The sequence below is a fragment of the Paracoccidioides lutzii genome, assembly GCF_000150705.2.
Source record: "Paracoccidioides lutzii Pb01 unplaced genomic scaffold supercont2.3, whole genome shotgun sequence".
NCBI classification, from domain to species: domain Eukaryota; kingdom Fungi; phylum Ascomycota; class Eurotiomycetes; order Onygenales; family Ajellomycetaceae; genus Paracoccidioides; species Paracoccidioides lutzii.
Window position 1 is genome coordinate 431,205 of NW_015440949.1, and position 15,710 is coordinate 446,914.

The window sequence follows — 15,710 nt, forward strand, 5'->3', positions numbered from 1 at the left end:
AATTAGCTGAAAGTCCATCTGATTGTGTTGAGAGACTTGCGACAAAGGAGCTGGATCCTATGAGTCTGTCTCACTGGGAACAATGAAAAATGGATTACCTGATGTACTATGGGGTTGCGTTAACACCTGTAAAGTAATTAAGAGATTTAAGAGATATGATGACGACTGCGAAAATAGCAACAGTGAAGTGTAGAGACAAATGTTGAGACAAAACATTTGGTCTTCAACAAGTGAATCAAATTGATATCGGAAAGCATTCTGCCAACTGTCACCGCTGGCTAGAAATGGGAATGGATAAATAGTTTTTCCGAACAACTATCAAACAAAGTACAACAATACGGAGTAGATAATTTGATGATTGATTGATTCAACTCATTATGGAGCAGAAACTTGTAGTTTAGAACTAAGAAGTCTTAACAATTATAAAGATATTCTATTGTAATTTTATTTTTTGTTTTTTAAAAAAAAAGGCAAAATAAATAAAATAAAATAAAGCAAGAAAATACATTCCATACAATACATCAAGACATTAACCATCCCGGCCATCGAAACAGAAATTAAATAATAACCAACCCCATATCACCAAGCCCACATACACTTATAAGTCATAATCCGGCTCCCCAACCGATCATACTCTAGCCTGCCAATCCAACTATCATTTGTCGCATCCAACTTCGCAAAAACACTCGCCCCCTTCCACACCACAACCTGCGGATCCAACTCCCTCGGCGGCGTCCCAACCATAACCGCACTGGCCAACTCAGGCCGCCGAATATGCATCCTCTCCTCCAAGAACGAATGGAACCCCGAAATCAAACTCCCCCCACCAATCACCAACACCCCGCCGAGGAAGTCGGTGAACTTCCTCTCCTCGACGCGTGCTACGCCACCGATGGCCGTGAAGATGGCATTGTCTAGTGGGAAGATGGGGAGGATGTCGTCGCGTTCTTCGACGGTGGGCCGGCGTGGGGTTGTGGAGGGTGCTGGGGCTTGGAAGACTGGGGCTGGAGTTCCCGGGCCGCCTTGTTGCGGCGTACCGATCGCGTCGGGGGCTGGGGAGCCGGCGACGGAAGAACGTGGGGTTGGGTCTTGGTCTTGTAGACGGCTTATGGCGTTGAGGGTTTGGGAACGGCTGGGTGTTGATTGTACGTCTGCGAGGTTTGGTTGAGAGTTACCTGTGCCATTATTGTTGCTGTTATTGCTGTTTGGTGGTGAAGAGGGCGCAATCGCCATGAGGATTTCCGACTGGGCGGCTGAGGTGGGGTCGTTTGGTTGGCCATCGTATAAATCGTATGATCGGCTGATTAGCTTTCGACGTCCCTTGAGTTTTTGGGAGACGTCGAATATCTCAGGCTGAAATAGGCCCATTGGTGCAAGGATGACCTCATCGTAGGCCTTGAAGGTGTACTTGCGTGTATCCTGGCCAGATGCCCGAAGATGGAACTCGGACACCTGCACAGAGACGTTGGATTCATTCATCATGCAGAAATTCCTTTTCAATTCTTCAGCCAGTAGGAAGTCGTAGCGACGGTTTAGATTGATCTCCTCGTACGGAAAATGGTCAAAGAGCATCATTTTGATAAATGTCTCAGTCACATCTGTCCCGCCATATTTGAGATTCACGCGCGAGCTCTCAATGCACATGCCTTCCTCAACACAGCAAATTGAAGTCTTTTGGGCACCTATATCCACGACACAAGCTGACGTATATCCAGCTCCAAAGGTCCCCGCGAGACTCTCCTGCACAAAGCAGACGCGGGCAAATCCAAATTCTCGCATCAGCATCTCCAAAATCTGCGTAACGTATGCCCGTTCGTAAAGGTCTGGGATAATGAAAACGCAGGAGTACTGGCCCCAGTCCTTTTTGCGGATCAAGTTAAGCTGGCACTTCATGGCCTCTTCGAGGATGAGTGCGATATCTAGAAAAAGCAGGGTCTTGTTGTCGTAGTCTTTTTCGTTGAGCCTTCCGTGCCTGATAGGCCAAAATAGCTTGTATCGAGGGTTAGAATAGTCTGGTATTCTCAATGCAGCTTCTCCGGTGAGGTACTCAGGGGCTTGCTTTGGGTCAGACGGAACCTCCGTCCATTCAATACGCATTGGATCATTATGCTCAGAGATGGTTTCTGGCACTGTTCTACGATTGTAATTGATCACCATTTCTTTCGAGTTGGGAAGTGTTCGTCTTTTATTTGCACGCATATGTGCTCTGAGTTCTGCACACATTGTAGTGTATTGGGATGAAAACTGCCAATACAATAAAAAAAAAAGGTCAGTTGTAGCCCATACAATGACCAGCGTAACGAATATGGCATGACATGTGACACATATATAGCAACATACCTCAGGTCCAAACATCTTATCTGGCTCCATAAGCCGTCCATCATCAAGCTTTAAGCGTTTCGGTCTGGGCTCACCACCGTCTTCTTCCGCCTCGTTCTCGTGAGACTTGCGTGCAATGACCATGGGCGTAGTTTTGGGCAACGCGTCACTTGCGAGCCCGATCCGTAGATTCTGGCTTCCAACGTGCATAACGATGATTTTGGAGCCAACCACCTCTTGGGCGGATTCCCCGTTCGCGTCGTCCAACCCGGTGTCTCCATCAGCATCTTGCTCGGTGTCTGGCAGTGGAAGCTCTGTTTTAGACATTGCCAGCGCTCTATCTCGATCTTTGGCACTTTTGGTCATGCGATTGCGGGCTTCTTCATTCTGAAGTCGGTAGGCAAGGATTTGGTCATCTCGTTTCAGGTACTCACTAAATGAACCATTTCAAAGTTGCGCGCATATTTGTAAAATTAGTAAACCAAACTTCTCCCTCTAGCCGGTGTAGCAGGCGTTGCCCAAGCTTGAAGGAGGGACTTACGTATAATAGTTCTTCTGGTTTATAGCTGGAACCTGTGGCCAGCTCGTAAGGGCCATGTTATTGTGAAATCTCGCCAGCCCTATCAAACACGAAGAGGGATAAGCGCCAGCTCAGTTGAAAGAATCAAATATGTGCGGGATAAACAAATATACTACATACCCTCTTTCTTCAGCATCTCCCCACTTGCCCCAGATTTCTTACCCACCATCTTGATATCCTGATTGCCTTAATCCAGTTGTGACGAGAGCGAATGGTGAGAAGTTTCAGGTGCAAATCCGGCCGCAATTGAGGTGATAAATAATACGATAGCGCAAGCTCTATGACATGAGATGATATCCCGTATCGTAGACGGAATATCGATTGAGGCCTGAATCCGTAGTGCTCCTTGCAGCAGTTCTCAAAGTACTTTGTCTCCGGTTATGTTGTCGACTTCCCACTCTCCCGGAGCTTTAAACAGTGCAATCAGTACCTATCTACTCGTCCCTGTCGGGGTTGTATGAAGTAGCTAGAACCACAATGCAATGCCTCTGTCAGATCTCCTGTATGTAGTGGTATTCAACTGCTGACAGAGGTGATTGAAGCAGAGTTGCAGCAGAGTCGAATGATGAGAGTTGATAAATATTTGATGTTGCGTTGGTTGAAGATCAAGGAACCACGGTAAATATTTAGCTGGCCTTCAAGCCGTGAATGCGCGCGCCACTTAAACCCTCACCGGAGTCATATTTTTTAAATACTCAATTACACTTCATAATACTTTCGCTCTCTTAGACACCGCATATCTTCATTACCTCTCCGTCTCTTTACTGGTAGTCAACTTACATCTTCCTATCCTTTCCGTTCCCTTGTTGAGCAATCTCCCTCGAGGCCAGCTGTGCCGTTGTCTCCACGTCTTTATAAAGGCAGTTTAATAGGACCACTACACAGCAGACATACAATTTATATACCTTGAATACGGCCTTAACGCCTATTCACTTCACTTCCAGACCGTCACTGGGCTTACTTAGCTTGCCTGTGTCTCTGGAAGACGACATATACCCATTATTTTCGAGGAATTCGTGGACCGCAGACCGTAACCGCTAAAGAGCTAACACCCCATTACCTCCTCCCTGTCCTCCTCGCGGTCGCATCCTTCTTTATTGTCCAGCATTACATACATAGCATAGATTCTCTATAAGAATGGGAGGATCGATATCAAAAATACTGTCTGGCCTATTTTGGACCAAGAAGGAAATCCGGATTTTGATTTTGGGACTCGTGCGTGGAGACATCCTTTATGGATAAGAGATATCAACTGGATCTTCGTTTAGGTGAAAGATTAATGAATTTTAACTGTTGCCTCATGTAGGATAATGCTGGCAAAACAACGCTACTCTACCGGTTAAAGGCATGTATTCCATACCCCCTCCAGAAATCTATGTAGTGAACTCTTAAAAGCTAACAGAGATATCCACCTAGATTGGCGAAGTCGTCACCACTATACCAACAATCGGCTTCAATGTCGAATCAGTCACATATAAAAACCTCAATTTCAACGTCTGGGTACGTTCCCATAACCGACCCCAACTCCCACACCCCTCCCTCTTTCGCCTGAAACTCCGCCATCATGATCTAACTCAAATCAGGACCTAGGCGGCCAAACCTCCATCCGTCCTTACTGGCGATGTTACTACGCTAACACCGCCGCCGTAATCTTCGTCATCGACTCTACAGACATCGAGCGGTTGGGGACGGCCTCCGACGAGCTAGCTGCAATGCTGAACGAGGAGGAACTGCGCGATGCTGCCCTGCTGGTCTTTGCGAATAAACAGGACCAGCCGGGCGCGAAGGGGGCTGGGGAGATTTCGGAGGCGTTGAAGTTGGGTGAGTTGAGGGATCGAAATTGGAGTATTGTTGCCTGTTCGGCCATTGATGGGAAGGGGATTGATGAGGGGATGGATTGGTTGGTGGTGAGTTATATAACGACTGCCTTGGATTGATAATTTGTCTGCTGGTGCTAATGTGGTATTCCCTGATGTTAGCAAACGGTTCAATCGGAAAGTTCATAATCAAGAGGAGGGGGGAGATCAAAATGGACTTGAACTGGCGGACAGCGTTCAGAATTCATCCCTTTCCTTCTCCTTTCTCCTTTCTTTTCATCTCGGGTCCAGCTCCCCCAAACACACTATCACCTCCTTGTTAATACCTATTTGATAGAACAAATACAAAAATATTAGTAGAGCAGCAACCGAACGGAAACCGCCTTTCTGCTTCTCGAACTGCTGATTTGAGAGGAGTTCCACTGGGGAACAATCAAATCAAGACCAACCAGCATGGATAACACCCTATCGACTCACTATCCAATGCACAACTTTGGGATGACATTTTTCTACGAAAACTGTAAAGACAGATATCTCCCTTCTCATGTCCCGTCATCCAGTTTTTATCCTCCATACACGTTCACTACCCTTCACACAGGTAATACTCCACATACGAAAGAAACATTCAGCTATTAAGATTTTCCGAAAGAAACGCTATTGACAGACTAATTCAGGAGGGAAAACAGGAATGAATTATTAAAACGATTATCCTTAATCCATGAAAGTCTGATAACAAAATAGCCATCTTCATCCATATCAGGAATTAAAAGGATATCACAATAAAACCATCACAATGAAGCTCAAATCATAATCACCTCACCCCTTCCTCCCTTCTTTTCAATCTGTTCTCCAATTATTGGTGACATTTCTCCCTTTGTTCTGATTTTTTTTTTTTTTTTTTTCCTGTTCCGTTTTGCCTTTTTCATTATTCTTTCACTGATTATTTTCACCTTTGGGAATTTTCGGTTCCTTCCCATAAACCCACACAAGAAGCAAACTATTAATCACGCAAAAATAGAATAAAAATACTTAAAAGTTAACCAGCCATTGGGCATATTCTGGGATATTGCCATGCCAATTCCAATTGCCACCCGAGACAGTGAGAAGTCGTGGATATTCAACACCTCTGAATATGAGATCGAGAACATTTAATAAGAGGGTATTGGATAGAAAAGCGAAATATTAAAAGCATTGGCACTGCCACTTGGTCCCCGCGCTTGCTTTGAGAAGGAAAAAACAACTAATAAAATAAAATTAAAAATTAAAAAATTAAAAAATAAGGGTTAGATAAATCGGTAATCGAGAGCTGGGAGTTAGGTATCTCGGCAATAAAATTATCGGAGATAACGAGAAGCCAATCCAGACTCCTTCCGCCTCGCCCCTTACTCCGTAACGCCGGTATATACAACTTGCTAAGTCTGTATATCGTTAATTTTTTTCATAAGTAACATTTTGCAACGCATTACAGAGTTAGCCACTGCCAACAGAAACGGCCCGCCGTACTTAGACAGTGGTAGTGGCATGCTCCTTGGATTTGGGTGACGATGTCGCAGAGGTAGTGTTGCCGTTGGTCGTGGTCGTGGTCGTAGCGTTGATCTGTCGTATCTCCTCTCGCGTGTGCATCTTGGTATGCTCAGAAAAGGTGCCCGTAGCCTCAACATCTCCTTGCTCGGCTGCGATGGTAACGTTGGTTGTGACACGTGTCTTCCATGCTGGTATGCGGTTCGTGAAGATCTCTTCGACGGCTTCGAGAGATTTACCCGCTGTTTCGGGGAAGGCGAGGAAGACGTGGATGGTCATTGCGGCGCAGAAAACGCCAAAGACTGTGTGGCTGCTCGTTAATATTGAGATGTGGAAAAGGTTGAAAGGGAACGGATGACTGGGATAAGAGACTTACTCATGTATGCCCTCCATTGAATGTTCTCAAAAGCTGGTGGGACAAAGTAAGAGAGAGCGAAGTTGAAGATCCAGTTGGCGGATGTGCACAGCGCCACAGCCTTGCCGCGGAAGCGGAGTGGGAAGAGTTCGGGCGGGTAGATCCAGGAGACGGGGCCCCATGTGGGCGCAAAGGAGGCGACGAAGAGATATGTGCATGCCACGACAGCTTTTGCTGCGGGGCCTGGGTTGACGGCCCACGACACAGCTTTGACTCCATCGATGCCCCCGGGTACGATGTGGCCGTTCGCGCCCATAATCCCACCTGTGGCGAACATCCAAGTACACATGAGGAGTCCACCGGCTATGAGGGTAGGGCGGCGACCCCATTTGTCGACCCAGATGAGTGCGGGGACGGTCATGACGACATCTGAAACGAATTGCGTTAAGTTGAAGGTTCTCTCAAGGGGTTCTCAATAGAGTTGGGGCTTACTTATGATGAATTGAATCGAGGATGACACAAGTAAGGTGTTGCCTTTCATTCCGGCCATAGCGAACACATAGGTGATCTAGATAAAATTAGTTAGCCATGTGATCTTGGGAATAGCGGCACAAGGAGACAAGAGCGGTTCAACTTAATACGTACATAATACATCATGACATTCATTCCTGTCAGCTGACTCCAGATCTGTGTAAAGACACCGACGTGGGTTCGGAAGATCATATCTGGCTTGAAAAGGTCAGAGTACCTGCCCATGGAATTAGTCGTTGTAATCTTTTACGTCACCGTCACAGTGTGTAACGGGGGCATACGTGGTATCATTAGTCTTCTCCAGATTGACGAAATATTCAATTTCTTCCAGTTCAGCCCTGACGAAGGGATTGGTAGTGTCGCCCTTGCCATGGATGGCGGTGATGATCCCTTGAGTTTGATCCCAGCGACCTTTCTTAGCCAGCCAGCGAGGGGATTCCGGCATAAAGAACAGCGCAAGGAAGAGGAAGATGCCGGGAATCATCTGCAGAGCCCACGGAACTCTGAAGGCAGCTGTGCCGTTCTCGGGTCCGATGAATGTACATCCGTAAGACAAGTAGAACATAATCAGAATACCTTTTTTTTTTTTTTTTTTTTTTTTTTTTGGGTGATCACATTCTGTCAGTGGATGAACGCACAGTGAGCGAGAGAAAATAGATAAGAACTTACCCCACGTAATGGCCCACTGTTGTGTTCCAACTAGTCGACCTCTGCGCGAAGGAGGGGCCAACTCTGAGATGTAGACAGGAACCTGGGCGGAGCAGATACCAACCGCCAAACCGTTGATAAAGCGTCCGCCAATAAGCATACCGATGTTCTGAGCACCACTAGAGATGGCACTTCCAATAATCCTGATTGACAAAAGGAGGAAAATCAGCGGTTAGCGAGCCTATTTAATACGCACAGACATATGCATAATTCAAATATTTGGTAAAGGGTTTCTACAAACCAAAACATAGTGCCGACTTGGATGGATTTTTTGCGACCGAGAAGATCAGTTAGATAACCGGAAATGAGAGCTCCAACCCAGGAACCACCGGGCATAGCCGCGGTGATTCCGCCTTGAATAGCAGGCCTAGGGCCACTGCAGAGACCCTTCGGGTTAGTTGGAGTAATTTCCCCAAAGAAGTTGGGGCCTTGGTTGAAGTAGCAAAGGTAGTGTTGGGTGGAGATACTATTGTTGCAGAAAGTCAGCGGAGGAGATAAATAGGAAATATCTTGGATGTGAACAGTAGTAACGCACATCGCAGACATCGAACTGATATCGAAACCGAAGAGAGCACCACCAACCACAGCGATAGCTGTGATGATGTAAATGTTAGATACCTCATGCATGGCGGTGTAAATGACTGCGATCAGAATGCTCTCTGGCAGGCTGGTTTCGATGTGGTCAGAGAACTATCAAAAGTTCGAAAAGGGAGTTTAGTTAAGACGTGGTGAATTTGGTTACGGGGCGGTGATGTTAAGCGGATGAGATGAAATGGCCTTTTTTTTGAGGGGGGGGGAAATGGCAAAAAAGTGGGGCCCATAGAAAATGAAAATCCGGGGAAAGCGGTAAGCTAGAATAAAAGTCTGGGGAGATGAAACCTTAGAATGTCATTTTGGCCTCTCATTCGCTGCTTCGCTGGAATTATACATATCCTTATCCAAAATAGATGGAAAAGGGATAGCAACCTGGGGTAAACCCAGCATCTGACTTTTGAGTATATAACATCGTTGCCTGAAGAGGATTCCTGCTTAACACTGAAGGAAAAGGAGATCCAAATACATGCCACGGATCCTCCCGAGATGCGTGATAAAACACAACCCTTTCCTGGTTATGGTGGAAAACCTTAACGGTTGTTTTTTTTCTTTTTCTCCCACCCCCCGCCGCCCCCCTGCTTATGATTGGAACAAAAATGTGGGAAAATCAAATAGAGTTCCCAAGAGGAGTGATTTGCCATTAAATGGGTATTTCAGATAATTTTGAGTCATGCTCACTTGAGATCCGCGAACGTTGTGACTTCACCCCAAAAAGTGACTTTACAGCTTCGTTGAACACCAAAAAAGAAAAGAAAAAGTAAAAAGATGGGGGAAAAAAGGAAACCCTGGGATATAGTTATGTGTGCAAGAGAAGAAGACCGTGCATCGCAACAGCCAGCAGTTGTTGAAGAGCCTTGTTGAAAATCCTTTGTGTCTTTGACGAGAGGGATTGTCAGAGGACGCCGGCCCCTTATACTGTTGATGTTGATGTTGGTTGTCGATGTTGGGGAGGCTGAAACAAGCTGCTGTTGAACCGGTGGAACTGCGGCCCGCGATGCCAAGGCTTGCCGATAGGGCAGAGCGGGCTTGGCCAGGCTTTGTTGCCTTATTTCAACCTTCAACCGGCGAATTTTATGTGAATACTGACCGACCTGGAAATGCTTTGCGTAGAGAGATACGTAGTTAAATATCCAAGTTGGAGATTGGTTACATCGACAGGGAATTTTACGGGGCTCAAAATTATTGCATTTCTTCCATCCTCCAAGTTCCCAGCGACATGGCTCAAAATAAGGACATTGATTTCCCGACTTGCGAAGCCCGTTTACGAAGCCTCCACCATTCTTTCTGCCTCTCATTGTTTGGCTCGAAGTCGAACAACTACGGAATCTTCATTCTGAAGAACTAGCACAGTAACCTAGATAGATTATTATTTTAAGTAATTTAGCTCGACGGTCGTCAGCGAAAGGAAACGGACGCCCTGAAATCAAAAAGGAGCTAGCTATTCTGTGGTTGTTGCTGAAATCTTTGTTGTCTTTGCTTCCATATATACACACACATAAATATAATATAAATACATTGCAGGTTATGGACAGTGTGGAACGAGCCATCTTGGGGGCCACCTGACTATACTCATAACTACTATTATTAGGTGGGAAATTATCCCCAACGCAATGGGTTAATACTCGGCGCAGGCTTAACTCTAACAACTTCTTCCCATTTGGCCAGTTCAGTGGTGGCAACTTTATGAGAAATAGTTTTGTAAACACTATTTGGGCTAACATTATCCACGGAACCCTGTGGGAAGAATGAAACTAAACTTAATTTTCAAGCTCAGTTCTGTTACTAATAAAAGATCAAACGACCCTCTGTTCCCGCAGACCCCCATTTTTCGCGTTTCTAGAAGGTATCTATCTATCTATATCTCTCTGATCTGCTCGAATGAATATATATATATGGACGTTTATACACATGAAGGCGCCGTACAGCACCCTTGAGGGATCGCTACCCTGTTGTTGGGGATAACTAGTTGTATATGGAGATGCAGAGACAGCTCGGCAAACCGACTGTCTCCTGAGATTATAATATATCTTGCATGATGTTTCTCCTCTCAGGCACCTCGGCTTCCTTTTTCCTAGCAATATTGCTCTTCGGGATTGGGGAAGGGGGCCGGTTAAAAATAGCGCTGGTTATTATTCAGAATTACTCTCGGGTTAAAAACATACATCATTGATAGAAAACGAAGAAGAGAAGATGAGCAGCAAATAGCCCTAAGAATGCCCTGGCGGTTGGTCTCCACTTGAGGGTTATCAACACCAGCCCCAGAAAGAGGGGTGGGTAGATTGCACGCAACTGAACAACCTGGCGCAACGCTTCAAGACAAACACCGTTAGTCAGTTAATTACTGGACGGTTGTCGGAGGGATGTCTGAAACTTCCAAAACGTGAACCCAAGAAGCGACTGTCTCGACTGTGGCGTTAGCTTCCAAGTACCATCACAATAACATTTGATTCCTTTTGCCCATGATTCGTTGAAAAAAGAGTTTTAAGGATTTCGGGCGGTTTCTGCTGGCAGCTGAAAGGAAGCGCCTCCTCGTATCGAGCTTCTAGAATCAGTGTCGACCGAGGCATTTTGTGTTCCGAGCAAAACTGCTGTTACTAATTAGGTTTGAGGATTTATGCTCTCAAATCTTCGATATGACCTGTCCAGGTGATCTTGAACATTTGGAAGAACAAGCGCAAGGTGTGAATTTTTAGATATGCCCTCTGGACCGGGCCACCAATTCCGTGGTTGGGATATTTCGGGAGGTCCTTCGCAATCCATGGGTCGGACTGGGGTGAGGCATAAAAACGACTTGGAACTTTTGTCCATCCATGGATACATTGACGTTTCGCTGTTCCAGATTTGGGATTTCTTACCTTCAAGACGGCTGTGATTGGAGCAGACCAGAAACAGATCCATTGGCTGGCGTCCCAAGGTTTCGTGATTCTGATTATTTTTGTCTGAGAGTTGACTGGTTCATTAGTAAGGTAGTTACTACAGAGGGCCCCGCATGTGGAGATATGATATTCTTGTTCATGTCCACCTCAGCTGCGTTGCAAGGATAGTCGGTTTGGGGGGGGGGAGGAAGAGAGAGAGAGAGAGGGAACATCAAAATATAGATAGATGTTTGAGTAACTACTCGATCTACTTTACACCAATGTTATTTAATAAACCCAAGATTATATTTGGTTGATTGTTTCCCCGCGGCGGAAGGGGAGTGAATATGGTTTAAGAGCTTCACTCAGATAAGCTTATAGTTACAGGTTTTTCCTTTCGTGGCGGTGCATCGGCTACACGGAGGGACCTGAAGATACTTGTTCTTCCTGCCAGCATGCGAGCGATTGGATGTACCGCGCCTGTGACGCATTTCCCCGCAGCATACCCCCACCCCCAAAGAGGAGGAGGGGGGGGGGGGGGTCAACAACGCAAGCTATCGGCCAGATATACTGGATTCGATATATATATAAAGGGAACGCCACCTCCCCCTCTCTTCCCCCTTCCATCCCCTCTCCGGCGTAGTCTGTCTCCTCACTGTCCCTTGGACTGGTTGTTTGGCTGCAAATACTCCTATCAAATCCCTTATCTTCTCCGTCGAGAACTCATCGTTTCCTACTACTACTATTGAGTTCGTATACTCTCTTCGATTGATTTTGTTAGATATTCAGTGTCACCTACCGCCATCATGGGTGCCGACGTTGCGTCCAGTATGTGCCCTCCAAGGAACTCTCTCTATTTTGTGCTATCCCCTTTGAGCTATTGGCCCAATGACCCCTCTACAGAAGACCCATGGACACATATACACCCACACACACACCCCTATATATATATATATATATATATATATATGTATACTATGCTCTCTAATTTGATTGCTGACCACACTACACTGCTCTCTAGGTACTTACCGTTATACTGAAACTCCCACCTACACCACGTCCAATGGCTGCCCGGTAAGTCGCCTATCTGCAGAATCTGCTCTATGTCTCAACATGCGACAACCAACCAGGGACGCATAAGAACATGTGGCAGCACAGAATCTCGTCCGGCTGGCTTGATGCTGACTATCCTGCGGTTCTAGGTCATGGACCCTGAGTCTTCCCAGCGGGTGGGAATGAAAGGCCCCCTGCTCCTCCAGGATTTCCACCTGATTGATCTCCTTGCCCATTTCGATCGCGAGCGAATTCCCGAACGAGTGGTCCATGCTAAAGGTGCAGGAGCTTACGGTGAATTCGAAGTCTTGGATGATATCAGCGACATTGTATGTTAAAACCCCATACGCACATTCCCGTTCGCAAGTTTCGTTTCAGGTATCTCTTTGGGATAAATTCTAACGGTACATTGTAGACGGTCATTGATATGCTTTTGGGTGTGGGAAAGAAGACAAAGTGTATTACCCGCTTCTCCACTGTGGGTGGAGAGAAGGGGTCCGCCGATAGTGCTCGCGATCCTAGAGGGTTCTCCACCAAATTTTACACCGAGCAAGGAAATTGGGACTGGGTCTTCAACAACACCCCAGTCTTCTTCTTGCGTGATCCATCAAAGTTTCCTATCTTCATTCATACCCAGAAGAGAAACCCACAGACCAACCTGAAGGATGCTACTATGTTCTGGGACTACCTCTCCACCCATCAGGAGTCCGCCCACCAGGTCATGCATCTCTTCAGTGACCGTGGCACCCCGTACTCCTACCGCCACATGAACGGCTATTCTGGACACACATACAAGTGGACCAAGCCTGACGGAACCTTCAACTACGTCCAAATCCACTGCAAGACCGATCAGGGCAACAAGACCTTTAACAACGAAGAAGCCACCAAGATGGCCGCCGATAATCCAGATTGGCATACCGAAGATCTATTCAAAGCCATCGAGCGCGGCGAATACCCATCCTGGACGTGCTACGTTCAGGTCCTCAGCCCCGAGCAGGCTGAGAAATTCCGCTGGAATGTCTTCGACCTGACCAAAGTCTGGCCTCAGGCGGAGGTGCCCCTCCGCCGCTTCGGCCGCTTCACCCTCTGCGAGAACCCGCAGAACTACTTCGCGGAAATCGAACAGGCCGCCTTCTCACCCTCCCACATGGTCCCGGGTGTCGAACCATCCGCCGACCCTGTCCTGCAATCCCGCCTCTTCTCCTATCCAGACACCCACCGCCACCGCCTGGGCGTCAACTACCAGCAGATCCCTGTCAACTGTCCTCTGCGCGCCTTCAACCCGTACCAGCGTGACGGTGCCATGGCTATCAATGGCAACTACGGCGCCAACCCCAACTACCCATCCACCTTCCGCCCGATGGAGTTCAAGCCCGTCAAGGCCTGCCAGGAGCACGAGCAGTGGGCTGGCGCCGCCTTGTCGAAGCAAATTCCCGTCACGGATGAGGATTTCGTCCAGCCCAATGGCCTCTGGCAGGTTCTTGGACGCCAGCCGGGACAACAGGAGAATTTCGTTCACAATGTGTCCGTCCACCTCTGTGGGGCACAGGAGAAAGTGCGCAAGGCCACCTACTGCATGTTTTCGCGCATTAACGCGGACCTTGGAGCGCGGATTGAGAAAGCCACGGAGAGGTTGGTTGCTTCTCAGCCACAGTCGCATCTGTGAGTTTGCTGGTGGTTATAACCAACCAGTAGATTTGCTTTTCCGGTTAGTGAAGGGGAAATATATGATGGTAAGAGAGTTAAGTGTGTGTTACGTAGGGGAAAGACATTGATTTATATGTAGTCTTTGTTCCCCCCCCCCCCTTTTTTTTTTTTCGTAGTGTCTGCACCCTTGCAACGAAATTATTCAATATCCCGTAGGTAAACCCGAAATATCTAGAAAATCTAAATAGCTAGATTTAGTTTTCTACAATGTTGAATTTTAACAGAGTTAAATGGTTTCGTACAAAAACTTCCTGCTCACCTTGAAAAATATTGTCGATACTTGGGAGGTGACGGCTGTTCACACGTATGTCCCAATTCCTCTTTTTAGAGCCAAATAACCAAGTAACTAATAATGAAGCCCTTGAGGGTGGTAGTCACCTGAATAGTTTGTAACTCCATAGCAAAAGAGAATGCTCGAAGAAGGCGGTGCATATCTTCTCAGATTTGTAGAGTTGATGTTGAGGGTGGAGAAGTCGCTCTGTTAACTAGTGGAGCAACTGGCTTGATGTTAATCCATTCTTAGGGCTCACTAACTGAAGCCAATGAAAAGACTAGTTATCTTTTACTAAACGCTGGACAACGTATACTGAGTTTATTTATTTAATTAGCTTAACTGATATTCGTTAAGTTGGATGTGGTCTTAACAAGATGGAGGAACATGGTTCTTAAATCTCGACCGGAAACACCTTCAGTATGGTTTATAATATAAAATCCATGACACCTCTTCATTGAAACTAATATACTAGTCATATCTTACACGTATCTCATACACCTCTATATGCTCTTGATGATAGTGGTTTGATGATATTTCTAAGGCCCTTTACCCTTAACCAACCCTAAGTCTAACCCCCTAATCCTAATCATATCCTAATCCTAACTTTGGTGTTGAAGGTGAAGAGGTTGAAGAGTGATGTATGAGTAAGTGCGGTGTTTGTGCAAGAGTGTGTAGGCTGCTTCGGAGAAGTCTGACGGATATCACTGCATGAAAATCCTGGGACACCCTATTGCTACCTAGGCAGCAGATTGTAGATGATTGCCTTGAGAAACTCACCAGGTTGACATGTCTGCAAGACTGATATAGTACAGATACGTATTTAAGAGCCTTATCCGGCTAGCCTTTATTGGCCTTGTCTTGATTCCAACAACAGTTAAGCAGCCACATTCAAAACCTCGATACGGAGAACCAACGACTCTCATATGTCTTGTCCGGACTTATTCGAAGGTTTTTGGCTGGGCCGGAACCCCAGATAAACTTGGGAGCTGCACCCGACTGTGCATATTTACCTCACCCCAGACTCCTCGCAGGAGGTCTTCAAACGCACCCATGACTTCCACTGTCACTGTAACGAGCACAACCTCCAACGTTGCATTCGATATCATTTCCAATCCGTGTTCTCATCATCGCTCGCCCAGCTATTCTTGGCTCCTATGAATTGGACACGGTCCAGGCAGACACAGAGCTGACTCGTACAATCTGCAGACAAACATTCGGTCTTGCTGAGATAGATGTGAGCACCAGTCTAATACGGTACTTGATCACGAGAGTAGCAAGACGCGTTTGCAATAGTCTTCGATCATGGTGTTCCTGAGGATACTCGCAAACCTCCAGTGGCTGCTTTCAAGATAGATGGATGGGTCTACCCTTTCTTCGACAATTAGGCTCTAACACC

At 46.5% G+C, this 15,710-nt stretch overlaps 4 protein-coding genes across 4 annotated transcripts; 2 read left to right on the top strand and 2 right to left on the bottom strand.

The window, feature by feature from the left end:
- Positions 1 to 579: 579 nt before the first annotated feature.
- On the bottom strand, positions 580 to 3,068 carry PAAG_01451 (hypothetical protein; the record flags this gene model as incomplete). Its single annotated transcript, XM_015844350.1, has 4 exons — positions 580 to 2,244; positions 2,341 to 2,752; positions 2,861 to 2,939; positions 3,020 to 3,068. The coding sequence occupies 4 exons, from the start codon at positions 3,066 to 3,068 to the stop codon at positions 580 to 582; spliced, it is 2,205 nt and encodes a 734-aa protein (XP_015701258.1).
- A 968-nt stretch (positions 3,069 to 4,036) lies between these two features.
- Positions 4,037 to 4,836, top strand: PAAG_01452 (ADP-ribosylation factor; the record flags this gene model as incomplete). Its single annotated transcript, XM_015844351.1, has 4 exons — positions 4,037 to 4,114; positions 4,206 to 4,248; positions 4,326 to 4,399; positions 4,483 to 4,836. 4 exons carry the CDS (start codon positions 4,037 to 4,039, stop codon positions 4,834 to 4,836), a joined length of 549 nt encoding a protein of 182 aa, XP_015701259.1.
- A 1,383-nt stretch (positions 4,837 to 6,219) lies between these two features.
- PAAG_01453 (high-affinity glucose transporter) lies at positions 6,220 to 8,458 on the bottom strand (the record flags this gene model as incomplete). The annotated part of the gene is made up of 8 exons (XM_015844352.1): positions 6,220 to 6,539; positions 6,614 to 7,021; positions 7,085 to 7,160; positions 7,238 to 7,340; positions 7,405 to 7,699; positions 7,793 to 7,974; positions 8,073 to 8,297; positions 8,367 to 8,458. The coding sequence occupies 8 exons, from the start codon at positions 8,456 to 8,458 to the stop codon at positions 6,220 to 6,222; spliced, it is 1,701 nt and encodes a 566-aa protein (XP_015701260.1).
- Positions 8,459 to 12,086: 3,628 nt separating this feature from the next.
- PAAG_01454 (catalase) lies at positions 12,087 to 13,999 on the top strand (the record flags this gene model as incomplete). Its single annotated transcript, XM_002796400.2, has 4 exons — positions 12,087 to 12,108; positions 12,302 to 12,354; positions 12,483 to 12,662; positions 12,749 to 13,999. 4 exons carry the CDS (start codon positions 12,087 to 12,089, stop codon positions 13,997 to 13,999), a joined length of 1,506 nt encoding a protein of 501 aa, XP_002796446.2.
- Between the last annotated feature and the right edge of the window lie 1,711 nt (positions 14,000 to 15,710).